The sequence below is a fragment of the Mesoplodon mirus genome (assembly GCF_964341445.2).
Source record: "Mesoplodon mirus genome assembly, chromosome: 12".
NCBI classification, from domain to species: Eukaryota; Metazoa; Chordata; class Mammalia; order Artiodactyla; family Ziphiidae; genus Mesoplodon; species Mesoplodon mirus.
The window spans coordinates 84,625,688-84,651,639 of record NC_138988.1 but is presented as its reverse complement, the minus strand read 5'-3'; the positions used below and the strand labels follow the sequence as shown (position 1 = coordinate 84,651,639).

General features: G+C 43.5%; 1 protein-coding gene across 1 annotated transcript; it reads right to left on the bottom strand.

The window, feature by feature from the left end:
* Positions 1-4,116: 4,116 nt before the first annotated feature.
* Positions 4,117-16,623, bottom strand: ZSCAN31 (zinc finger and SCAN domain containing 31). The gene is made up of 4 exons (XM_082638922.1): positions 16,412-16,623; positions 7,550-8,023; positions 6,599-6,749; positions 4,117-6,079 (listed from the first exon to the last, which is right to left on the bottom strand). Exons 2-4 carry the CDS (start codon positions 7,928-7,930, stop codon positions 5,304-5,306), a joined length of 1,308 nt encoding a protein of 435 aa, XP_082495048.1. The 5' UTR covers positions 7,931-8,023; positions 16,412-16,623; the 3' UTR covers positions 4,117-5,303.
* Positions 16,624-25,952: the final 9,329 nt, after the last annotated feature.

The window sequence follows — 25,952 nt, the reverse complement described above, 5'->3', positions numbered from 1 at the left end:
GCAATAAGCCCACCCACCGCAACAAAGAGTAGCCCCGCCCGCCAGAGCTAGAGAAAGCCCGCTGGTAGCAACCAAGACCCAACGCAGCCAAAAACAAACAAAAAAATAGACAAGACCTATCAGTCAAACACATTTTGTAGACATAATGAGGATCCTGATTCAACTAAACATTTATATATATATGATATATGATATATATATTCAACTAAACATATATATGTGATAATAAAAATTGGAATGTAAGCACTTACTGGATATGTAATGACATAAGGAATAACTATTAAGCTTTTATGAGATAAAGGTATTATGCCTATGTTTTAAAAAGTATTTGTTAGAGATACATACTGGAATATTTACAGGTAAAACAGTATATGTTTTTGCTTCAAAATAACAAGGGAAGGGAGTGGGTGGATGGGGACACACATGATACAAGACTGGTCAAGAGCTGCTAACTGTTGAAAGTGGATGAGCATGTAAGGGTTCATTATATTATTCTTTCAGTCTTTGTCAACATTTTAAATTCTTTGTAATTAAAATAAAAAAAAAAAAAGCTTTTAAAACATGTGCATATGCTATGGTTCTGCACTTAACACTTGTGCTCCAGGAGGCAAGTACACGACCTGGCACTGCAGTGTTGTTCCTAATAGTGAGAACAGGACACAACCTCAATGTCCATCAGTAGAACTGCTAAAGAAACGGGGCTCTCAATTCTAACTAGGGTAGAAGTTAAAACGGAATCCAGTACAGCCTTGACAGCACTGATGTAATACTTTGTAGCTTCTTACTGAAATGGGGTCAAGAGCACAAAGGGGGCCTTCAAGCTGTGTGACCTTGAGCGAGTGACTTAACCTCTCCTTGCCTCAGTTTCACCCTCTTTAACATGGAGTTGATAATAATCATATAGATTTTTTTTTGGCCACGCCCCTCAGCTTGCGGGGATTTTAGTTTCCCGACCAGGGATTAAACCCAGGCCCTCGGCCGTGAAAGTGCGGAGTCCTAACCACTGGACCGCCAGGGAATTCCCGTATACAGACCATTTTTTGACGATTAAATGAGTTACTACCTGTTAAGTGATTAGAACAGTGCCAGGCTCGTGGTGAGCGCTACAGAAGTATCTGTTAGTAGTAGTCGTGGTCCTGAAAGGCCGGTCTTGGCTCTTGGCGCACCCCGCACTGCGCGCCCTCTTTCCTGGACTTTAGCCTGGAGCGCACCCCCCGCCGCCCGTCCCGCTCGCCCGGGGACTCACCTGAAGCCGGCCGACCCGCGACCAAGACTCTTGAAACGCCGGTGGGGCCTTGGGACCTGGGCCGAAGGAGCACCGCGGACCTTCTCTCCACTCCGCTAGGCTGACACTTCCGCTGTCTCTTTAGGCCGCTCGGAAGCTGTTTCATGTCTTCGGCCTCCTCGCTTTTGGCCCATCCAGTGCAAAGAGGCCAGCAGGAAACTTCACCCCTTCCCCCGCTCTCCCCAAATCCTGGGACCTCCTGTTCCTGTTCCATACAAGCCTGGCTCTTCCCTTCCATTTCCTAGCCCCACCCCATCCCGCCCCCGACTTGCCCCACAAGTGGATTTCATTTGGCGATCTGAGGAGCAGCACCGAGAGACCCAGAGAAGGGGTCGCCTGCGTTGCCTTACCCCTGAGAGCTCCACACACCTGCCTGGCCTTCCTGTCTTTCCACTTGGGCACAGAGAGGTGAAGTAACTCGTCCACAGCAACACTAGTGGACAGGGACAAACCACAGCAGCGTCCTGCTACCAAGACACTCATTCTCCCACCGCGCGGCTTTCCCCGCCCTTCCTTCCCATCAGGCTCTGGCTGCCTGCAGAGTCCCTACACCTGGCCACCCTCACTCCCCGTGTCTCCCACCCCACATTAACATCACCTGACCTCCAGGAGTCTATCCATTTCTTCCTCTTGTGCACCAACAGGGTATCTGCACCACCCCCTCTCCCAATACTTTCAGGACACAGCTAGTCACACAAAATAATTACTTGACAAGTACTTATGTGGCAACACCTATGTTTTCTAGATAAGGAAGAATAATAACTTTCCAGGTAGGGAAACAAAGTTTCTGGATGCTTAATAGGAAGGAGCACTAGACAGAGAGTCAGTCTCAAATACAGACCATTGTCACCTCCCAGGCATGCGACATTGGACAATCACTTCATGTCACCAAGCTCAGTTTACTCAACTGTAAATGTGAATGGTAAATACCCACGCCTTGCTCTTCTCTGGGTGATTGTGAGGATCACCTGAGAAACCCCATGGGAAAGCTTTTTAGTCTGTACCCTAAGGCCTTTTCACCAGCTGGTTCCACTTCCTGGATTGCCCTCCCAGGTGGCACTGAGCTGACTCCCTCATCTGCTCTGTATCATAGCTCAAATGCCTCTTAACGAAGCCTCCCCTGACCACCCTAGATAATGAAACCTCACTCCGTTATCCTGCTCCACTTTCTTCTGTTTCCAAAGCACTGTATCACCTATATATTACACTATATCGCTTATTTATTATACTTATTGTTTTCCTCAGGCAGGGTTCTCTGCTGTGTCCCAAATCCCTGCAACAGCGTCCGCGAGCCCATAGCGGTGCTCGGCGGATGCTGCCGACTGGCTGAGTGCCCTGTTCACTGCCTGAACTTCCCTTCTTCTCTAGGTGCTCCCCTGATCACAGGCACTGAAAATCCTCATGACACTGTCAATGAGGCTGAATGCAGGGGAGTGGTGTCAGCGACTATAACACTTTGGACTAGGTTGGTGAAAGAGAAACTGAAAAAAACCTGCAACATTCCCAAATTTTCCCTTCAACTTTCTCTTTGCTGCAGGCTTACCCTATCAGGCTCTCTCTTCTCCCCCTGTCTCTCCCTTCCCGTCTCTCATTCGTTGAGAGGCCTCTCCTCCCCTTTGCTTTTCTCCTTTACTCCTTGGGCCTCTTTTGTGACTGCTTTCTCCTCTGTGAGCTTTTCTTTGCCTTTCTGGGTAGGTGAGAGAGGAAGGGGCTGTCTGAGCACTGGGGATGGAGTCTCAGAGAGACCAAACTGAAATTCAGCGTTGAAGGTGAGTGTGGTCTGTAGTAGCAGCCTAGATAAGGACACAGCAGCTGAGACTTTGTCCCTGTGTCCTGAGATGCTCAGGGAGCACAGGGAGGACTGCAGGTCTGCACTGTGCTCTAAACATGCAACAGCTGCTTTCCCCTCACCCTGGGAGCTCACATGAAGGGGAGGGAGGAGGCAGAGCGGAAGCTCTGTAGCAGCGGCTTTTTCCTAAAGTAAACGTTTACAGGAACTGCTTAGACTTACCAGGTAAAGATTTGGCTGAAACTTCCTGTGCTAGAGCAGAGAACACTGCCTGGTTTCCCAATCCCACCTCAGCCCACCTGCCCATTGCACTTCTGGGGCATCTCACTCCTCTGAGGGTGGGGTGGGCAGTGGGGAGCACAGGTATAGGGGCAACATGCTGATGTAGACGTTGCAGGTGGAAGAAGGATGGGAAGGAAATGGATTTGCTGGCACCTCTAGCTGATTAGAAGGACCATCAGGACTGCCTGGGGCCTTGATACTCAAAGTGTGTTCCATGAACCAACAGCATCAGCATCACTGGGAGCGTACTGAAAATGCAGATTCCTGGGCTACACTGTGACTTTCTGAATTAGAATCTGTATTTTAACAAGATCTCGGATGATTTGTAGATACTCTAAAATTCAGTAAGCACTATTCTAGGGACTTCCCTGGTGGTCCAGTGGTTAAGACTCCAGACTTCCACTGCAGGGTGCATGGGTTCAATTCTTGGTTGGGGAACTAAGATCCCACATGTCACACAGTGCAGCCAAAAAAAAAAAAATTCAAGAAGCACTATTCTAGGTAGTCTGCATTTAGCCACTGTTCTATTTACAAATGAAACAGTCAAGGAATTTTAGAGTTTTCTGGTTGTTGTTATGGTCCCTAAGCTATAAGGAAAACCAAATATATATACATATGCATATACATATAACACACATATATAGACTTCTTTAACTTTTTAAAAATAGACTTTGAAGACATATTTAGTACAGTATACTTTTAGGTTGAACTTTTATTTCCTTTCTTTTGAAATTCTGATTCAGATTTTGACTGTGGAGAAAAGTATAATGAGACTGTCAGCAGAGGCGTTTAACATTCTATTTCGTTCAAGCATGATACTTACAATTCCACCTACATTCATTAGATGGTATTAAGTTATTTCTTTATGTAAATCATAGTGCACGTTTATTGAGAGTTATGGTTTCAGTGCTTTACAAGTTTGTATTAATTTATTCTTATGTTCCCTATGAGAAAGGTACTCTTATCCCCTATTTCATAGACAGGGAGACTGTAGCTAGCATAGGGGCATTTAATTAAACTGCTCGAAGTCACACAGCTCACAGACGAAGAGGCAGGTAATGAGCCTACACAGTGTGGTGCCAGATTTGTGTGTTTAACCCTGACAGTAAATGGCCTGAGAACGCTGGACTCCCCAGTTAAGCAGCAAGCTGCCCGAGGTCAGAGGCTCCTTTTCTTGAGAGTCTCAATGATGCTGCTCGCAATGGCCCTCCAAGTTGCTGACTAGCCTTCAAAAGGCAGTGGCAGAAAAGGCTATGAATAAAACAGGCACACTGCAAAGGTTTTAAAGTATCATCTTATTCGTTATTTATAACAAAAATGGAAACCTTAATATGGTAATGACCTGCACTGGGAATTTGGAGTTAGATATCAAAATGGGACATGGATTTCTAAACCATCAGATCTATAGGTTTCACACCATGGGTAATGCTGCTTAATAAATGAGTTTGCCACCCATTCTGATGAAAGCAACAAAGAAATCATCCATTAAATTCCTGGGGAGACTGTGGCAATGATTTCCTATGGGAATGGGAATGATTCTTATTCCCCCAAATCTTAATTGTGTTTAAAATGTCACTTTTACAAAAAAAAGGCTCATCTCTGAATATCTTTTGAATGTACCCAATCTTAAAAAAAGTATACACAATTGCTAGTCATTTAGAGTTATTCAATATTAAATATTACTCAATAACGGCCCCTCCATACCAATTTATCTCCAGGTAAGATTTGGTCCCTTTAAGAGAAATCGTTAGAAATGAACCAAGGGATAGGGAAGAAGGAGGTTGCCAAGCAACTGCCAACAGTCATCCACCCAGGAGACAGCAGCACCTGGTCTGCAGAAAAGCCACACACTCCAAAGCAAAATAAATTTCGTAAGAGCAAAATAAGCCACTTGAAAATCTTACTTTCCAAGATCACCTCATTTAGGGGCCCTGGTGGTCCATGGGATTAGTCCAGTTTGGCAACAGTATGGATTCTAAAATGCCTAATGAGGTTGCAATGATGACTGAAGGCTTTCCCACACTCATCACACTCATACGGTCTCTCTCCAGTGTGGCTTCTCTGATGCTTTATAAGGAGTGTTCGCCTACTAAAGCTTTTACTGCACTGACTGCATTGATAGGGTTTCTCACCAGTGTGGATTCGGAGATGCTGGAAAAGCCCCGCATTCTGACTGAAGGCTTTACCGCACTCGTTACAGCGATAGCGCTTCTCTCCAGTGTGTATCCTCTGATGCTGAACAAGGTATGAGCTCAGGCGGAAGGCTCTCCCACACTCTTCACATTCATATGGTTTTTCCCCTGTGTGGATCCTTCTGTGTCTAATGAGGCCATTGCTGGCACTAAAGGCTTTCCCACAATCCTTACATTGATAGGGTTTCTCTCCAGAGTGGCTCCGCTGATGTTCAACCAGGCCTGACCTCTGGCTGAAGGTCTTTCCACATTCTTCACATTCATATGGCTTCTCCCCAGTGTGGATTCTCTGGTGCTGAATGAGAACTGAACTCTGAGTAAAGCTTTTCCCACATTCATTGCACCTGTGACGTCTCTCTCCAGTGGGGTGTTCCCTCTGCTTTTCTACCCTGCTCTCACGTTTACAAGTTTCTCTGTACTTAGAATCTAAAGGAACATCTCTTTGGAGTCTGCTATTCTCAAACTGTCCCATTTCTTTTAAGACTTCTTGTTTCGATGCCAAGTCCTGGTTTTCAAGTACAGTTTCACCATCTAGAATAATAAATAGATCAAACAATGTCATCTCTTTCCTTTATGAAAGAGTATAACCACAGGGTGGGGAACAGGAAGATCCATATCAAGCACACATATTCTAGGAATCCACAGAAGACCTAAATGGAGATATTGAGACCAACAGAGTAAGGGGTCATCAGCACCTGCTGAAGTGGATGGAGGGGATCACCCAGAGAAGGTGAGGCTTCCAGAGAGGATGTACACAAGCAGGCACTGTGGAGTGCTTACTAGGAAGCAGGAACTGTTCTAAGTGTTTTATGTGTATTAATTTATTAAATCTTCAAAAGACTCTCTGACTCCATACTATGATTATCTCCATTTTTACAGATGCATAAACTGAAGGCACAGGAAGGTTACTTGACCTGCCCAATGTCACATAGCTTCTAAGTAGCAGTGCTTAAATTCCAACCCAGGCAATTTGGTGCCAGAGTCCACAGTCTTTACTACCCTATACTGAACCACCAGAGATCCCCTGAATGGACCTGTGAAAGTCCTTACCTTGTTCTCCAAATTTGTGGGGCCCAAAAGATTCACATTTGAACTGTGTCACCATGGACTGAACCTGGAGAGCTGTGGATTCCTGCTTGGCCTTCAAATGCACTGCATCCCCTGAGAGCACTTCAGAATGTCCATGTTCACAGTCTGGGGCCTGAAGGCAGGTAGGTATATTTGGGTTCATAAGAGGAGGACTACAGGAATCCAGGCTAATACTCAATGAAAGAGATCATATGGAACCATATGAGACATTTTGTAGAGCAATGGCACAGTGGAAGACCCAGAGTTTAAATCCACACCCAAAAGCAGAAGGGGGAGAACAAGAGTGGCCCAGTGGTTTAAAATATGTTTATAAGTTCTTTGATGCTCCTTCCATTAATTCCTCTCCCCTTGAGTGAGAGCTGTACTTAAAATGGCTCATTTCTACTGAATAGAATGTATGGCAGAAGTGATGGTATATAACTCTGAGACTAAGAGGTAAAAAGGATGTGGTTTCATCCTTATCCTCTCTTTCTCTATTTCTCTGTCTCTCTCTTGGGGAAGCCAACTGACATGTTGTGAGGACACTCAATGAGCCCTAAAGAGAAACCCACATGGTAAAGACCTCCTGCCAACAGCCAGTGAAGAACCGAGGCTCCCTACCAACAACCATGGGAGTGAGCCATCTTGGAAGTGGGTCCACCAGCCGCAGTTAGGTCTTCAGAGGACTATAGTCTTGGTTGACATCTTCACAGCAACCTCATGAGAGATCCTCCTAAGTGGCTCCCAAAACCCTGACTCAGAAACTGGGAGATAATATTTGTTTTTTCAAGCCATTAAAGCTTAGGGAGGCAGGTAATTTGTTACCCAGCAACAGAAAATTAATACATGAGGCTATAGCCAACCAACCTGGGTCACCAAACTTCACCCTTCATTTAATATTCTGTGTCCAGGAGCCTATCTTCCTCCTCTCACCTGGTTCTCTGGCTCACTTAGCTCTCGTTCCAGATCTTCAACTGCAGCCACTGCCTCCTCCCCATTCTCGGGATGGTGCTTCTGCACCCAGGCCTGGAGCTCCTCGGGCAGGATGGTCAGGAACTGCTCCAGCACCAGGAGCTCCAGGATTTGCTCCTTGGTATGTGTGTCTGGCCTCAGCCACTGATGACAGAGTTCCCGGAGCCGGTTCAGTGCTTCTCGGGGTCCAGGAGTCTCTTGGTAACAAAAGTGCCTAAAAAGTTGGCGGGAGGCCTCCTGGCCAGAAAAGCTGTTCTCCTGAAGGTACGTTCCTTGGTCCCAGATAGGGTCTTCCTCCACCTTCACAATCTTAAGTCCATCCTGTTCCCCTGTTGAAGCCATTCTGGGATTAACTTAGAAGGGCTCACTCCAGCCTGAGGCAGAGGGGTAACTGATTTAAGATCCCCTGATTTAACCTTCTTTAGGAGGATGTACCTGATGAGAAAAATATGTCTTAATGGAAATTAAAAAGTAATGGGGAAAACAAACAAAGTATAAGAACAATAAATATTATGCTATCATTTATGTTAATAAAAGGTATATATAGTATTTTACTTCTGTACGTTTAGAAATTGGAAAAAAAGGCATATGGCAGAATACATTACTGACCCCAATTCTTCACCCTTCCCTGTAGACATGTACTTTGTTGTGCCCTCCCACTGTGATTCTGGGCTCAGCCATGTGACTTGACTTGGCCAGTGTGTTACTAGCAAGTGTGATACAAGCTAGACTTGAAAAGTACTTGTGTGATTGGGCTTGCTTGCCCTTGCCTGCTACAATTGCTAGGAGGATATGCTGGCTTTCAGATGATAAGAAACATGCAGGACAGAGCCAAATCACCCAGAGGGGCAGATGAGACCATCCTAGGTCAGCTAACAGCCAGCTAATCCCCAGACATGTAAGTGAGCCTAGCTGAGATTTGCAGAGCTGCCTGGAGGGCTCACAGCTGACTGCAGATATACAAGTAAGCCCTGCCTCTATCAGCTGAACCCCAGACTCATGTGCTAAATAAATGTTTATTGCTGTATGCTGCCAAAGATTTGTAATTGTTACACCACATTATTATAGCAATGAAAAACTAATACAGAGGGGTGGCCTCTGGGGAGGGAACTAGGTAACTCAGAATAAGACAGGAAGGAAAATAATACCTTCTGTATTTTTTCTGATTGTTGAGCCATTTCAAATAAAGTACTTATTCCAAGAAAATAAACAAATAAATAAATTGTAGTGATTTAAAAGCCTCATAGTCGATATATGGTAGCTTCAGGGGAAGAAGAGGACATATAAAACTAGCCATAGGGGCCTCCCTGGTGGCGCAAGTGGTTGAGAGTCCGCCTGCCGATGCAGGGGATACGGGTTCGTGCCCCGGTCTGGGAGGATCCCATATGCCGCGGAGCGGCTGGGCCCGTGAGCCATGGCCGCTGGGCCTGCGCATCCGGAGCCTGTGCTCCGCAACGGGGGAGGCCACAACAGTGAGAGGCCCGCATACCGCAAAAAGGAAAAAAAAAAAAAAAAAAAAAAAAAAAAAAAAAAAACTAGCCATAATATCAAATGATGAGTGCTATATAGAGGCTTCAACAGAATATCTAAGGAGTGATGAGCAGGAAAAACATAATTCTGACAGGGTATGGAGCAATGAAAGAATGTGGCTTAGGGGCAAGTACATTTGAATTAGGCCTAAAATAATAATGAACAGAAATTTGTCAGGCAGAGAAAGGGTGATGGGAGGAAACTCAACATGACAGGCCAAGCAAACAACAGAATCAAAGGTATTTAAGGTTACACTGCACAGTGACTCTAAGGACAGGCAGCGGGTACTGGTGGCTGAACTACAGAGTATAGCGTGTGGGGAGAAAATACATGACAAGAGATAAGGTTGGAAAGATGCATTTCATCAGAATAGAGAACAACCCTGAACTCTAGGCTAAGATGTTTTGACTTTACGATATGGAAAACCGAGGGTCATCAAGGTTTTTATTTCACTGTCATAGAGTTAGACCTGTATTTTAAATAAATATTGAGTAAGATTCAGGAGGGAAATGGTAAGAATATGCTGTAGGGTTGTGGCAGTTTAAGTTGGGAGGTTTAATGGTGGTTACACTAATACAATGTTTACTTTAGCAGTGGAATTTAAGTTTTATATATGACTTTAGTCCTGTTTTAATAGAATCATTAAGGTCTGAGAGAACTGAGAAAAGTTTCTCAGTTATACTTTATTGGGGGAAAATGTATTTATTCCATTCATTCAAATATCATGTGCCTACCAGATGCCTGGCATAGTGTGGGCACTTAGGTCAAAGCAATGAAAAGGAACAGACCTGGTCCTTGCCTTTATGGGACTTGCAGTGGGAGACACAGACTTTAGTACAATATTCACAGCAACTTATGTTGTAGTGTTAAGAATAGAGAGTGTTACAAAGATTGTGGGTCTTATTCTTTGTCCATATCCAGCATCAACTTTAATTTTTTACTCCTTACTGCAGCATCTGGGTATCAGGTTTGTTGAGTCTTCAGTCCAGGAAGACTTGTAAGCCTGAGAATTCTTATGAATTTACACTGGATTCCACTATTATTAAAAATATGGCAAAAATTGTTCTGTGACTATAGGTTCTGCATCTAACGCTACTGAGAAACCATGGTGATCAGGTTTTTCTCTTGAGCACCACAGGCAACCCCTCACAGACCCAAAGCCCTAGGTGGGGCAGCCTCTGCATTCGCTGTGCTGCTCTCCCCACAGTTGGTGGACTTAGGATTTACCTCCTGATCTTGCGCCACCATGAACTCTGTCTTTATACCTGTTTTCTGGATAAATAAATGAATTCTCCCTATCTACGTCCCTTTTCCTTTCATCAAGCCATGGCAAGGGCAGGGAAGGGAGAAGGCAGAGAAAATGCACTCTTCCTATTCTCCCCTATGCCACCACTGCTCTCAGGATTTGTATGTGTTACCCTATGTTCCCAGCTAGTCCTCCCTTGTCTCCTGTCTCCTCTCCCACCCATGTCCCAACCTGCTACAGATCCCAGACACCTCTTGTACTTGATACACATCTGATAAACTGAATGGACTGAGTTCTTTAAAATCATCTTTAGAGAAGCACTGCAAGGTAGAGACTAATGTTCAAATCATGTGGCCTCTCTAAAATGGGACTGACCAAAGCACCCCTCTCACAGAACTGTGATAATTATATAAGGTAATGCATATAAAAAGCTTAGCACGGTACCTGGCCCATAGCAATTGCTAAACATTAAAAAACCACCAGGTATTATTAGCAAAGCAGTACTAATAAGTTGAATATCCTCTTTTTATAGAGGAAATAGACCCAACAAAATAAACCATTGAATTCACAGGCCAAATTCAGTAGACAGTTGAAAATCTTGGAAGAAATATTTTCTGATGCTAGAGGCTTCAGTGGACTTCCACACTCGTGAAAGGGGGTAGGAAAAAAAAAAAAGACTGTAGGCTACTGACTCAGGCTACAGCTTTATCAGAAACTATGGACCCAGGGGTCAAGGGACAGGACCAGTCTCATCTGCAGTAACTAAGCCCTGAAGCTGCTGGCCCCATACTAGGTCTGCCAGCCCTAAGAACTTCTTGGGGCAGCAACACTCAAACACTGGGTGTAAGTCCCAGAAAGGGTCTTAAATATAATGCTGAATGAAGAAGAGAGAGAAATCTAAAGCAGAAAGCTGCCCACACAAAATAAACCTACAAACTAAATTCCAAAACGCATGAATAACTCTAACCCTAAGAAAAATAATCAACAAATCAGAATAGAAATTCACTTGATACGAAATTTATTTTATAGTCCAAGGAATTTTTTAAATAAGTGATTTTGAGAAATACATGAGATAATGAAACCAAAACAGGCAAAAAATGCAACATCGGGTAGATATAAAGAAGGACTAATGAGAAATCTTAGGATTTAAGAAAAAACTTTGACATTTAAAATGCATTAGAGGATAAACAACAGAACGGACACAGCTGAAGAATAACAGTGATTTTTAAGACAATACTGAAGGCTTTACTCTGAATGCAGCAAGAGATGAAAAATATGAAACAGCAGTTAAGAAGAAAGAGAGAATATTTCATATATATATCTTCTTAACTGCTCTTTCATATATATACACATATATAATACATAAATATATATACATACTATATATATAAAATGTTAAGAAAATGCAACATTAATATACAGGAGCTTCAGAAGATGAGAATGTAGTGAATGACTGAGAAATAATAGTTGAGAAAAAAAATTAAGAATTTTCCAGAAATGAAGGCCTGACTTCTCAGATCAAGAGTACACACCTAGACATAATATAGTGAAACTGCAGCCTATTGAGGATAAAGAGACAATCTTAAAACCTACCAGAGGAAAAGAGACAGATTACCTACAAAGGAAAGACAGCAAAGTGTTCATAAATGGAGTCCAGAAGGCAATCAGAGTGGGGAAATGACTGTCAACACAGAATTTACTCCCAGCTAAATATAAATAAATAGAGCAAAATGAAGCCATTTACAACCCATGAACCCTTCCTAAGAGATTAACTAAAGGATGTAGTTCAGCAAACAAAAGTGAACTCAGAAAGAAGGTATGAAACAGAGGAAACAACATAAGTCCAAAAACTGACAAAATATGGCAATAAATTTAAATGATTATGGAAAAAAAAACTTCCTGTAAAGTAATATATTCATTCACATGTACAATGATGTACACAGAAGATTATTTACTGTAGCACTGTTTGTGAGGCAAAAGGTTGGAAACAACCTAAATGTCCACCAATATGGGACTGGTTAAATAAATTAGAGTAATCCATATATTGGACTACTACTATGCAGTTTTTAAAAATGAGGAAGCTCTTTATGTACAGATATGAGAGGACTGGCAAGATACATTTAGTGAAAAAAGCAAGGTGAAGAACCACTGTGAAAAATATTATTAGTTGTATTTAAAAAAGGGAAAAAAAAAATATATATATATATATTGGATACCCAAGCAACATTACCTGTCTCTGGGGATGGGAAATGAGTGGTTGGGAGCAGGCATGATGTGGAATTTTTCAGTGGATAACCCCTATTACATTTTTTTACATGAGAATGTTTTACTACGCAAAAGGGGAAGAATATAAAACTAAAATTCTTTATAATAACAAGATGTGGTAGATGGTCAATTCAGTAGAAAGAGTGTATTAAGGCCCTTGTTGTCAGGAGAATAGAAATACTGAACAACAGACCTCATTAAAAAAAATTCTAAAAGTAAATATACATCTTATAATTTAAGGGTAAATCAGCAAGGAATTGGAGCGAATGGAACTCTCATACGTTAATATGATACTTTAATGGGTACAACCACTTTGGAAAATTCTTTAGAACTATCTCTTAAAGCTTGAGAGTAAAAAAAGTTCTGCAGCTGTGGTATCAAGTAGCCCAGAACTGACCTAAATGGGAAGGAAATCCAAAAAAGAGGGGATATATGTATACGTACAGCTGATTCACTTTGCTGCACAGGAGAAACTAACACAACATTGTAAAGCAACTATACTCCAATAAAAATTAATTAAAAAAAAATAGCCCTGAACTGGTCTGTTCAATCAATCAACAATTCACTTCAGAGAACATGTTTTTTTAAGTCCATCAATTAATGGCAACCCATAGCTTTTGAAAATCAGCCAATCTGTAATGACTCGTTCCAATAAACACAGCTCTGAGAGCCAACTAATCAACAACAGTTTGTCCCATGAAACCAAGTCCCCAGAGATGATGTCAGCCCACCGAACTCCATGCTTCTCAAAACGCCTGTGTAACAGCAGCAATCTCTTCTGTACCTAGGGAGGTGTTCCTAGTCAGGATATCTCTCCAGCTGTCTTTTCATTTCAGATATTGAGTGATGGTCTCATCATTCTTTGACAAGCTGAACATATGTGTACGCCATGACCTAGTAATTCCACTCCCAGATATATACCCCAAAGAAACAAGTGCTTCCGTCCACTAAAAGCTAAAACTACAGAAATGTTCAGAGCAGCTTTATTCAAAATAGCTCCAAATTAGAAACAACCCGAATGTCCATCAACTGCAGGATAAACAAACAGTGGAACTGTGGTAGGCAGAATTCTAAGATCACCACATGATCTCCGTCTTCTATGATTGTCATCATGTCACTTAAGATTGTTAGTTTACACGATAAAAGGTGTAATTAAGATGTAATTAAGTTGACCTTAGGTGATCTCTCGGTGGGCCTAACCTACTACATGACTCCTTTAACAGCAGAATTTTCTCTGGCTGGTAGCAGAAGACGAAGTCAGAGGTTTGAAGTATGAGAAGGATTAGATACACAATTGCTGACTTGCTGATGAGGGAGCCACCAGTAAAGGAATGCAGGCAGCCTCAAGAAGCTGAGACCAGTCCACAGTGGCAGCCAGCAAGGAAAGGGAGACCTTGGTCCTACCAGGGACTGCAGTTCTACAATTGAAAGAAACATTAAATTCTATAAATGGTTTAAGACTCTTGTATTTTTAAAACATAGTCAGTAAATTTAGTGCCATTTATATTAACCAAAGATTTCTTTTTTTTTTATATGTCCATGCCTCTCTTTCGCTTTGTCACAGCTACCAAAGATTTCTTATTTGATTTCCTCTGCTGTCCTGCCTCCTGGCTGTGCTCCAGAGAGAACCAGTCGCTGTGTTGCTAGAGCTTTCATTCTAATGGGGAAGACACTGAGTTATCAAATAAATGGAGGACCTATTAAGATAGGATGGTGAGAGGTGAGCCCTAAGAACAAAAAGGAGTGAGCCCTGCAGAGTAGAGGTGGGGGGCAGGGGAAGAACTGGTCAAAAGCCCTGAGGCAGGGCATGGTGTGGTCAAAACAATGAAAGGAGGCAGAGTGACTACAGCCATGTGAGAGGAGAGTGGCAAAAATTAGGCTGGTAAGACAAGGCAGATCATGCAGGGCACAGGAGTTTATTTTTTAATTCTAATTACACTGAAAAGCCACTGAAGGCTTTTACGAAGGTAAGTGACAAGACTGGGTTTACGTTTTAAGATGCTCTGCTACTGTATGGTAGGCGAGCTGAGGGAATGAAGGTGGAGGCAAGAGAGTGGAAGCAGAAAAGGCAAAAGTTGAAAGCGTGGTGGTGGAGGCTACTGCACTGGATCCAAAAGACTGCCACTTAGGTATAATGTTAATGTATTCATCAAATTAATTTAACTTTGAAAAATACAACTGAAAGGCAAAACAGCTTAACTTTTGTTTGAAAAAAGTGCTGCAGTCTTTGGACAGTTATTTATGGAGCTGTGCTAAGAGCTGGGTATACACAGGAGTTTATTTATTTATTTTATTTTTATTTATTTTTTTTTTTTTGCTGTACGCGGGCCTCTCACTGTTGTGGCCTCTCCCGTTGCGGAGCACAGGCTCCGGACACACAGGCTCCGCGGCCATGGCTCGCGGGCCCAGCCGCTCCGCGGCATGTGGGATCTTCCGGGATCGGGGCACGAACCCGTGTCCCCTGCATCGGCAGGCGGACTCTCAACCACTGCGCCACCAGGGAAGCCCTACACAGGAGTTTATAACTCATGGAGATAAAATTATAATAGAATGAAATAAAAGCCATAATCTCGAAGATGTGTATAAGGTACACTCCTGGAGGAAAGAGGACAACTCATCCTAAATTCACTGCATTACCTGTAACCCGCAAAGGAATTCACTTAAAAATATTTACTAAGTGCCTATTACGTGTCAGGCAGCAAATGCATGATAAAAGAGTGCTACAATTGCAGAATTTGATGTGTCCCCATCTCCCTTAATTGAACTAAAAAAATTAAAACATGACGTGGCGTAAAAAGCGTTTTCCTTTCTTTCCCCAGCAGCGCCCCGCGGCTTGCGGGATCTTAGTTCCTTTACCAGGGATCGAACCCCGACCCCTGCGATGGAAGCGCGGAGTCCTAAACACTGGACTGCCAGGGAATTCCCGAGCGTTTTTCTTATTAGCTTCAGCATATTAGCATATCAGCACAACGAAGAGATAATGAAAATCATAAACCACCTGTGTTGCAAAATAAATTCCAAGGAAAACTGATCACAAAGGCAAGGAAAAGAGGAACAACTTAAATACCACAAGGAAACAGGCAAATCCGGAAATGAAGATACTCTACGGGACGACTGACAAGTCCTTCAACCAGGCAATAGGATGGGAAGAAGGGAGGGGAAGGATAGGACTGGTTTAAATTAAGAGACTTAACTACATGCAACGAGTGGTCTTTAATTGGATCCTAGTTGGTACAAACCAACTGCAAAAAACATTTGTAGGACAACGAAGGGAAATTTGAATATGAAGTAGGTGTCAGGTAATACTAGGGAATGCGCTTAGGCTTAGCTGGGTGTGTTGATGTTGGGGTTGATTTATGTATGTAAAATATCCTTAATTTTCAGAGATGCATATACGAAACTATTTAGGGGTGACAAGTCATGATGCTTGTAATTTATTTCGAAACATTTAAAGAAAAAATAGATTTGATAAATACTGTATAATGTTAACACTTGTGAAATAAAAGTGATGGGTATATACGGAGTCGGGCTTTTGACAGGGAGCGAGACTCCCAGTCGGACGCTCCTCCTCCACCTCCACACCTCCGCTCAAGACCACAAAGCCCCGCCTGGGCAGGGGCGGGACCTCCTTCTACTCCACTGGGGCTTCAGCCCTGTGTCGTGGCGACGGCGAGAGGATGGCGAGGCCACGCCCGCGCAGACGTCCCCTCCCGGTCTACCCCAAGTCACCGACTTTAATCTTCCCGGGGCGGGAGGGTCGGGACGAGGGGCCTGGGACTCACCTTCGGGGTCCCGGGACCTTCGGATCCGTGGCGAGGGCAGCAGCGCCCGTACAACCCACAAACCACAAAGGCCGGAAGTGCGTCATCGTTCCGAGCCCCGTCGCTGAAGCCGAGCATCCCTTTCCGCGATCTTGCTCTCTCTAGGAGCTCCGGAGGTTGATGCACTTTATGACTGCCTCGTTACAAGACTCGGAACCAGAAATCCAGCCCGAGGCGGGGAAACCCAGCGAGATTTCTGTACGGAGTGGCTCCCGGCATCTGGGAATCAGATGATCATAGCAATGCAAAATGTTAGGGCCGAAAGGGACTTCATAGTTCCTCCAGTCTGGTACTTACCGCCCATTGCTTCCTGAGGCGCTCTCCTAACTCTGGTCCCTTTGACACCACAAAGGAGAGATGGTAGTTGTGGTTGGGGTTTTTTGTTTGTTCATTTTTAACTCTCAACCTCTGTTTTCTAGAATCGCAGTCTAGAAGGAGACACGGGCACAGAAACAAGTAACTGTATACAGCAGACTTGTATGTGAAATGAAATAAAAATGAAGTAAATGTTTGTAAATCGATTAGGATAGTCCCTGGACCATAGTAAATGCCGTGTAAGTATTTAGAAGATAAATGTATGTATTAGGCCAAAGAGGAAAACTAATGGAGCAGATCAGGAAACTGTAGGAGTTTGCCCTTGTATTTAATACAAGGGAAATAGAACAAGAGAAAGGAATTTCCAGAGATGGAATAAAAGAATAAAATCAGGAATGGGATGAGATACTTTGGTCATCCAGAAAATTGGGCAAATCACGATGACTGGAGAAGGGAATATATAGCAGGGGGCACCTGCAGTTACTGTTCCTGGATCCCTAACCAGAGAGTTTGGGCTGATATGATCAGATTTGCCCCTAGAAATGTTACCATGGCAGCAGTGTGGAGGGTAGACTGGAAGGATTTGAGATTACAGGCAGGTAGACCAGTTAGGAGACAACTGCAAGAATCCAGGGTAGATATAGTGAGGGCCTGAATCAAGGCAGTAGCCACAGTAGTGGAGAGAAGGGGATAGATAATATATGTTAAGAAGTTGAATTTGTTTTTTTATCCATTCATTTAACAAATTCTCTTTGAATGCATTCTTTGTGCCAAGGGTTTCCTCTAAGGATTGGATATAATAACACAGATCTTGACCCTCAAGAAGCTTAAAAGAGAAATATAGACAGTGCGAGATCTAATATATATAATTTGGGTGAAACATAGGTATGAAAATGGAGATTTGGAATGGAAAATGACATATTACAAATTTTAAAGTCTTGAAAGCATCGCAAACATGAAAGTCAGAAAAATAACAAAATATTTTTATTAATTAACTGCGTGATGCACTTCTATGATAATGTTCTCCTAAATTGTCGTCTTTATATTCTTGGACTGTCTTTTAATGTTAATTTTGTAATTTAAATTCTTCTAGAAAGAATGAAAAGATAATGTAGTAAAATATATCCTCTAGCATAACTCATCAAAAATGTTTTAGGGCTTCCCTGGTGGCGCAGTGGTTGAGAATCTGCCTGCCAGTGCAGGGAACACGGGTTCAAGCCCTGGTCCGGGAAGATCCCACATGCCGCGGAGCAAGTATGCCCGCGAGCCACAACTACTGAAGCCCACGCGCCTAGAGCCCATGCTCCACAACAAGAGAAGCCACCGCAATGAGAAGCCCGCTCACCGCAACGAAGAGTAGCCCCCGTTTGCGGCAACTAGAAAATAAATAAATAAATAAATAAATAAATAAATAAATAAATAAATAAATAAATAAAATAAAAACCACTGGAGGGCACAGGTTTGCCCTACCTGAGCCCCCACTGGCTGTACAGTACACAAGCTGTGTGAGCAGTACACAAGCTGTGTGACCGTATGTGATGCTCCCAGAGTTTGGTTACCAGTTTATGGGGACAGAGGATCTGCAGCAGGCATGAGTAGAAACAGGTGTTTTATCTGGGTGTGAAGGGGAGCATCAGTGGTTTTAGGCAGAGGAGGGACTTGATTAGGTATGTATTTTAGAAAGAGCTCTCTCAGGTCACAGCCTAGAAAGTAAGGAAGGACTGGAGGGGTTGGAAACACTTAGTAGGCTAGAGACAATAATGAGGGCTTGGGCCAAGGCAATAGCAGTAAGAATGGAGAAAAGGAAACAGATCTGAGAGACATCCCATAGGTAGGATAGATTGGACCAGGTGACCCAGTGTGGCAACTGAATGAGAAGAGCAAGTCACAGATGATTCTAAGGAAACCTGGCAGCTGGTGCCACTGTTTCTAGAGGATGCCATTCTGGGGCAGGAGTAGACTGGGGGGAAGAAAATCAGCTGGGTTTGGGCATACTGAATTGGATTCGTTTGCAAGATTTCCAGACAGAACTGTCTGGGAGGCAGCTCAGGATAGGGATCAGGAGTCTTCAGTGTAGAAATGAGAGCTAAAATCTTATAAGTGATTAAAGACAGTTCTGGGGAAGAATGTGGAGAGAGAAAAGAAAGGGTCAAGAACAGAACTCCAGAGGACTTCCCTGGTGGTCCAGTGGTTAAGACTGAACTTCCACTGCAGGGGGCATGGGGTTCAATACTGGTTGGGGAACTAAAATCCCACATGGCGCATGCCATGGCCAAAAATTTTTTTAAGTTAAAACCAAAAAACCCAAAAACAAAAAAGAAAAACCCCCAAACAAAACTCCATGGCCCACTCATACTTAAAAAGAGAAAGCCAAATGAATTATACTATTAGCTGACATTTATATAGTACTTACCAGGAGCCAGGCACTGTTGTAAGAACTTTATACATAAACTTACTTAATACTCACAATATCCCTATTGGCTATTACCCAACAAGTTAAGTAGTAAAGCCAGGATTATGAACCCAGACAACCTGGCTTGATAGTCTGCACCTAACCAGACTGTGAATGGGGGCTGGAAAGAAACAGGAAGGAGGGAATCAGGAGAGAATGGAGCCCCTGATTCCAGGAACAAGATAGTTTCTGGAAGTGACAGCCACATCAACCTGGCTGCCTGAGAAGCAGCCGTGAGAAATGGTAACTGGGGGAAAAACCTCTGTTTACATTCGCAGGAGCAATCGCAGTGGTCATTGTTGGTGGTTTGCTGCCCACAGTGTGTTGAAGGATAGTGGGAGGTGAGAACTAGAGTCAGGGACCAGAGGCTTCCTTCCAAGAAGTCTAGCTTTGAAGGGGAGGAAAGAGTGGCAGAGTGAAGTGCCAAGGACCAGGGGCAGCCACTTCTCTCTCCTGGGCAAGGGCTTGGTAATGTATTCTGCTTCTTTGGTGTTTCTGAGAGAAACTAAAGGTCCCTTCCAGCCCAAAGCACAGAGGGGTCTAGGGAAGCTATACTTTCAGCTGAATTTGAGTGTCACTTTTATGCCAGTTGTCTGGGCAACTGAGAGCCTCACTACCAGGTGTCCAGGGTTTAAAAATTCAGTCCCATTTCTTTTGATCCAGGACCTGCCATTTTTTCTTTCTCCTTCCTGCAGTGCCTTGACAGCAGATAAGGAACTGGTATCCGTTTCCTATTGCTGCATGACAACTTACCACAAATTTATCAGCTTAAAACAACCTATTCATTATTTCAAAGTTCTGTAGGTCAGAAGGCCAGGCAGGTTCAGCTGAGTTCTCTGCTTAGGACCTTCCAAGACCAAAGTCAAGGTGTTGGTAAGGCTGGGCTCTTATCTGGAGGCTCTGGGAAGGAATCTGCTACAAGCTCTTTGAGGTTGTTGGTAGAATTCAGTTCTTTGTGGTCAGTCCAGGCATGCTACCTCATCATATTCAAAGTCCTGGGGATTTGGGCCTTTGGGGTCATTTTATAAGTTGGCCAACCACAGACCTGGTTGCAAATGAGAGAACTCTGAGCAGGTCACTGAGAAGGCTTCATATAGAGTCCAGGAAGCGGCCTGGGTCCCAGTCAGAGGTCCACCCAGCCGGTCTCAATTTCTCTCCTGGCTCATCCAGAGACCTGGGGTGGGGAGGGGCTATCCAGGGCCACCCCCATGATATCTTTTGGGGAGCTCGTTGTGGGATTAAGGCTTGGGGTGGTGCAAAGAGTGGAACCGCAGAGACACTTCAACCTGGGGAAGAAATCTTCGCAGCTGCTCCCCAGCAATGTCCTTGAGCTCCTGGGCATGGGAGGAGGGAACTGGTTGCAATTTACTAGTTAATAGCAATCTCCCACTTCCAGAAATATTCTGCAGAAATACAGCTCCCAGCTAGGGTGAGGCTCGAGTACCGCCTTGGTCCAGGATGGCTAGAGAATCGAAGGAAAGTGTATCCTCGGACACCCAGTCTTCAGAGGACAGGACCGGGATCCTGACCGTGAAGGTGGAAAAGGAGGAAGCCTCCGCCTTGGCTGCTGAGGCGGGCGCCCCAGGCAGCCCAGCTCCGGGCTCCGAGCACTCCCGCCAGCGCTTCCGAGGCTTCCGCTACCCGGAGGCTGAGGGGCCCCGCGAGGCTCTGAGCCGGCTCCGGGAGCTCTGCCGACTGTGGCTGCGGCCAGAGGTGCACACAAAGGAGCAGATCCTGGAGCTGCTGGTGCTGGAGCAGCTCCTGACCATCCTGCCGGGGGACCTGCAGAGCTGGGTGCGGAAGCAGCATCCGGAGAGCGGGGAGGACGTGGTGGTGCTCTTGGAGTATTTGGAGAAGCAGTTGGATGAGCCGATGCCGCAGGTAGAGAGAACAGGTTTATCTTCTGAAAGCTGTGGTCTGTTTCTTCCTGAAATCTCCAGATCAGAGTGAGGGGCTTTTCTTTAAGATCCAGAAGTTCTCAATCTCCTTTTGTACCTGAACCTCTTTGGCAGTAAGATGAAGTCCCTGCACTTCTCATAATAGTATTTTAAAATACATAAAGGAAAATATACAGGATTATAAAAGAACTCAATTATATTGAAATACAGTTAGAAAGCATTAAACAAATTTGTGATAAAGTTATATATGTTTTTTTATTGGTGCACTAAATAATAAGACCTAGGGACAGGCCTAATAACTGGCAATTTCAAAGTTGCTCTAAGCACGAATGACTCTGACAATATTTGCCTGGTGGTAATGTAATGTGATGTGAAAACATCTGCAGCTTCTATTGCTGACAAAGACCGGGGTATGCTTATTCCATATTGTGGTTTTTGCTCCTGTTTATAGTGGAAGGAAATGCTAAACTTCTCCTGGAGGCTAGTAAAAATTAAAATAGTTTTTTCCTATCCAGGTTCATGGACCACTTGGAAAGGAGCCCATGGATCACAGAAAATGGGTTGATTTTACCGGCATCTTCTTACCTGTATTATGAGATTGTTTCCTCTTTGCATTATTTTGTGTCCTTGTGAATGTTCTTTCAGAGGATGTGTAGCCAGAGCCTTCTAACCAGTGACCGACCACAAGACCAAGGTTCTTCACTGGGATCTATTGCACCCTGTAACACAGAAAAGTGATTTCAGGTCTCTTAGCTTCAGGCTCTTCATTCCTTACAGAGGGTGTGGGAAATTCTGAGTTGCACATGAGAAAGTAAAACTTGAAAACTGTAATTTAACTATAAATGTCTGGACAGAAGCCTGCATTTAACAGGGACACATGTGCAGGGTCCTGTGTTAGGTGATTTCACATAATGTGATCAAGTTTGCTGGTCCCCCAAATCCTGTAAGCTAGAAAATATTATCCTCATTGTTTTCAGTAAGAAAAAATATTAGTATTCTAAGAACTTAGCACCAATTCTCAAAGAGTTTTCATAAAAGCACACATGTATGTAATGAGGGAGCACAGAGTAATGGTTAAGAGCATGGGCTCTGGACTCACTCTCCCTGAGCTCCCATCCTAAGCATTGCCGCTTAGTAGCTGGGTGACCTTGGGCAAACTTCCTAAATGCTCTGTGCCTCAGTTTCCCCATCAGTGAAATGGGTTAATAATAGTCCCAACCTTAAAGTGGTTGTTGTCTATATTAAATGAGTTAATTGTTTAGTGCTCTTGGAAACAGTGCCAGGCACATAGAAAGTGCTATAGAAGTGTTTGACAAATAAATGGAAATGAAAATAAATGAATAACTTCTAGGTCCCAGGTGGTAGCCAGGGGCAGGAACTGCTCTGCTGCAAGATGGCACTGTTGACACCATCCTGGGGTTCACAAAGCAGCCAGTTCCAGCTGATGAAGGCTCTACTCAAGCATGCATCTTTGGCCCCTATTGTTTTAGGGGCCGCTGAAAATGGAAGATGTGGCCCTGACTCTCCCCCCTAGATGGACACAGCTGGATTCAGCTCAGGTGAATTTCTACAGAGCTGAAAAGCAAGAGAACTGTGGCAGCCTGACCTCCTTGGGTAAGACTGATGGGCACTGATTTCTCATAAGGTTTCTTGACTGCCTTTGTGAATTAGAACCTACCAGGCTGTTAGAAGCCATTGAGCCCCCTACGTTTGGATCAGAATCACCATTTCTAAACTCTGTTACTGACCAGCTCCTTAACCCTTCTCATCTTGCCTTCTCCTCTGCCCTGTAGTAAGGTTAAGTGGGATGAAGCACTTACAACCTCTAGTACAGGTCCAGCTCATAGTAGATGCTCAGTAAATGCTGATTTCTTCCCCTTCCCTTCCTGTTGCTAGCCCTGATGGTGGAGGAGAGCTGAGGGGGTGTCTTCAGGAAATGGGCCATGGGACCATAGAGTGAGAGCTAGAAGGGACCCAGTGATTGACCGCAGAGCCTGGCCTTAGAGATGAGCATGCCGTGCAGAGGTGCACAAGATTGCAGGGGTGGCACTCCAACTCAGATCTCCTAGTGTTGAAGGTTGAAGCCAGTTTTGTTTGGGGATCCTGCCACTACCTGGAATACTAGGAGAGATGGCTGCACTTGTCATTATTTGGTGATCAATTTCTGAGTCCCCACTTCCCCTGTTTTCTTACTAAATGCTTCAGAAATCCTTTCACTTGCCTTGCTTACTGTTGCCTTCTGTGCTACCCTTTTAGTATTTAATCCTAGGTGCACGAGCCTGCCTTACTGTCCTTAGAACTTAGAGCCACTGCATGTATCCCTAGCACAGTCCTCACCACCTTGCCAGTTTGTATCGTTCTTCTGATGGACCCATTCCCATCCTTGCCTCCTTCCTCCCCAGTACTCTGTTCTCCCTCTTATTTCCATTCTTATTCTTGTACTAAACTCCTCATCCTTGCCATGTATAGACCTCTATAATTCTTGCCTCCCTGGGACTCATCACAAAGCTTTCCTCTGTGGCAGGACATAATTGACAGTTGCTGGTCATTTGTTATTTCAGGTGGTGAGATATGGACTAAGATCAGGGACCTGCCTCCAGATGAGGACCATCCAGAACAGGAACCTGGGCAGATGCCATGCCACCTGGGTGAAGACACTGCCCAGATTTCTACATGTGCAGAAGCTGGTGCACAGGAGGGCAGGTTACAAAGAAACCAGGAAAATGCCTCTGGGAGGAGGTGGCACTATTGCCATGAATGTGGGAAGACTTTTGCTCAGAGTTCAGGCCTGACTAAGCACAGTAGAATCCACACTGGGGAGAAACCCTATGAATGTGAGGAGTGTGGCAAAGCCTTTAGCAGCAACTTTGACCTCGTCATTCATCAGAGAGTACACATTGGTGAGAAATAATGTTTGTAGCCTCCTTACCCTGTTTACAGATCGGGATAAAGAAGGGCTGGTATGAGGCTGAGTGATAAGAGATAATGACTGGCTTACTACTATATCCTCAGCACCTAGCAGAGTTCCTGATGAATGAATGATTCTGAAGATTGGTTGATTCCACTTGCTCTTTCACTGCAACATAAAATCCCCCCGGCACCTACTGCTTGAGACCAAAGTGTTCACATAGCTATTTCCAGAAATAACTGTTTTTCTGTTGTAACTATACTACATTGGCTGAGATACACGATATAAAAAGAGTCTCTGAGACTCAATAGCATATGCTACCTGCTGATGAATGTTTAGGAGTTAAGTCCCTGAGGTAGGATTGAATCCAGCTGCCTAATGCCTTAGTTATTAAAAGTTTGTTTCTTGAGGCTGAGTAGACGGCCACTTAAAAACGAAAGTCAGTGCAAATCTACGCTTACCGGTGTGGAGCTGATCCTTCTGTGCCTCCTGATCTCTTCCCAACCTCAGTTACTTTAAGGATAAAAGGGTCCCCAATGCTCCAGCCATCTCTGCAGGATGGACTCCACATTACTCCCTGAGCTCCCAGTCAAGCAGACAATACTCTCCTGGTAGTTGGTGTTGTAACCCTTGAAGTGTCTGTATTACACTTCTTTCTCCACCTTTTTGTTTTAAAAAAAATGTGTCTAAATTCAGCTGATGGAATTTAAGAAAATCTACAATGAAGAGAAAAAAGTTAAAGTAACCGTGGGAGTGAGGGTGACTGGGAGGTGATATGGGGGCATGAAATGGTGAATGACACGGTGCCTCCATTGTTGGGTACTCTTCAGTAAAATGTCTGTTCATGAGTTTTACCCACAGCTAATTGAATTGTTTGTTGTTTAACTGTTGCGATTAGGTGAGTTCTTTTTATATTCTAGATACAAGTCCTCTGTCAGATATATGGTATAAAAATATTTTCCCAGTCTGTAGCTTATCTTTTAATCCTGTTAATAGAGTCTGTCACAGAGCAAAAGTTTTAAATTTTGATGAAGACCAAATTATTAATTTTTCCTTTAATGAATCATGCTTTTGATGTTAGTTCTCAGAATCTTTGCCTAACTCTAGGTCCTGATGATTTCCTCTTATGTTTTCTTTGAAGTTTTAAGTTATGTCTTATGTTTTAGCCCCATGATCTGTTTTCAGTTGATTTTTGTATAAGGTGTGTGGTTTAGGCTGAGTTGTTTTTCTTTTTGTTTTTTGCCTATGATGTCCAATTGCACCAGCACATTTTTCTGAAAAGGCTATCCTTCCTCCATTTAATTGCTTCTGTAACTTTGTGAAGAATCAGTTGGGCATTTTTGTGTGGATCTACTTATGGGTTCTCCAACCTGTTCCATTGAACTATATATGTCTACAATACCACACTCTTGATCACTGCAGTAAGACTTAACATCAGGGATAGTGATTCCTCCCACTTTATTCTTTTCCAAAATTTAGTTATTCTAGGTCCTTTGCCTTTCCACATCAATTTTAGAACAAGTTTATCTATGTCTTCCAAAAAATCTTGCTGGGATTTTGACAGGATTTATATTAAGCCTATAAATCAGTGTAGGGAGAATTGATAACCTTGCTATGTGTGTCTTCTAGTCCATAAACACAGTATGTCTCTTCATTTATTTAGATTTTCTTTGATTTCTCTCAAGAACTTTTTGTCATTTTCCCAGTATAGATGCAGATCCTGTACATTTTTGTTAGATTTATACCCAAGTATTTAATTTTCTTTGGAGCAACTACAAATGGCATTGCATTTTAAATTTCAATTTCCAAATGTTCATTATTAGTATATAGAAAGAGGATTGATTTTTGCATATTGATTTTGTATCTTTCAACCTTGCTGAATTTGCTTACTAGTCCTAGAAGTTTTTTGTAGATTCCTTGAAATTTTGT

Bases quoted from the DNA above. Each gene is read 5' to 3' on its own strand.
- ZSCAN31 (XM_082638922.1), bottom strand. From the start codon at position 7,930: ATGGCTTCAACAGGGGAACAGGATGGACTTAAGATTGTGAAGGTGGAG. The intron at 6,750-7,549 runs GTGAGAGGAGGA...ACCTGCCTTCAG, and splicing joins TAAGTGAGCCAGAGAACCAG to GCCCCAGACTGTGAACATGG. The intron at 6,080-6,598 runs GTAAGGACTTTC...TTATTATTCTAG, and splicing joins CCACAAATTTGGAGAACAAG to ATGGTGAAACTGTACTTGAA.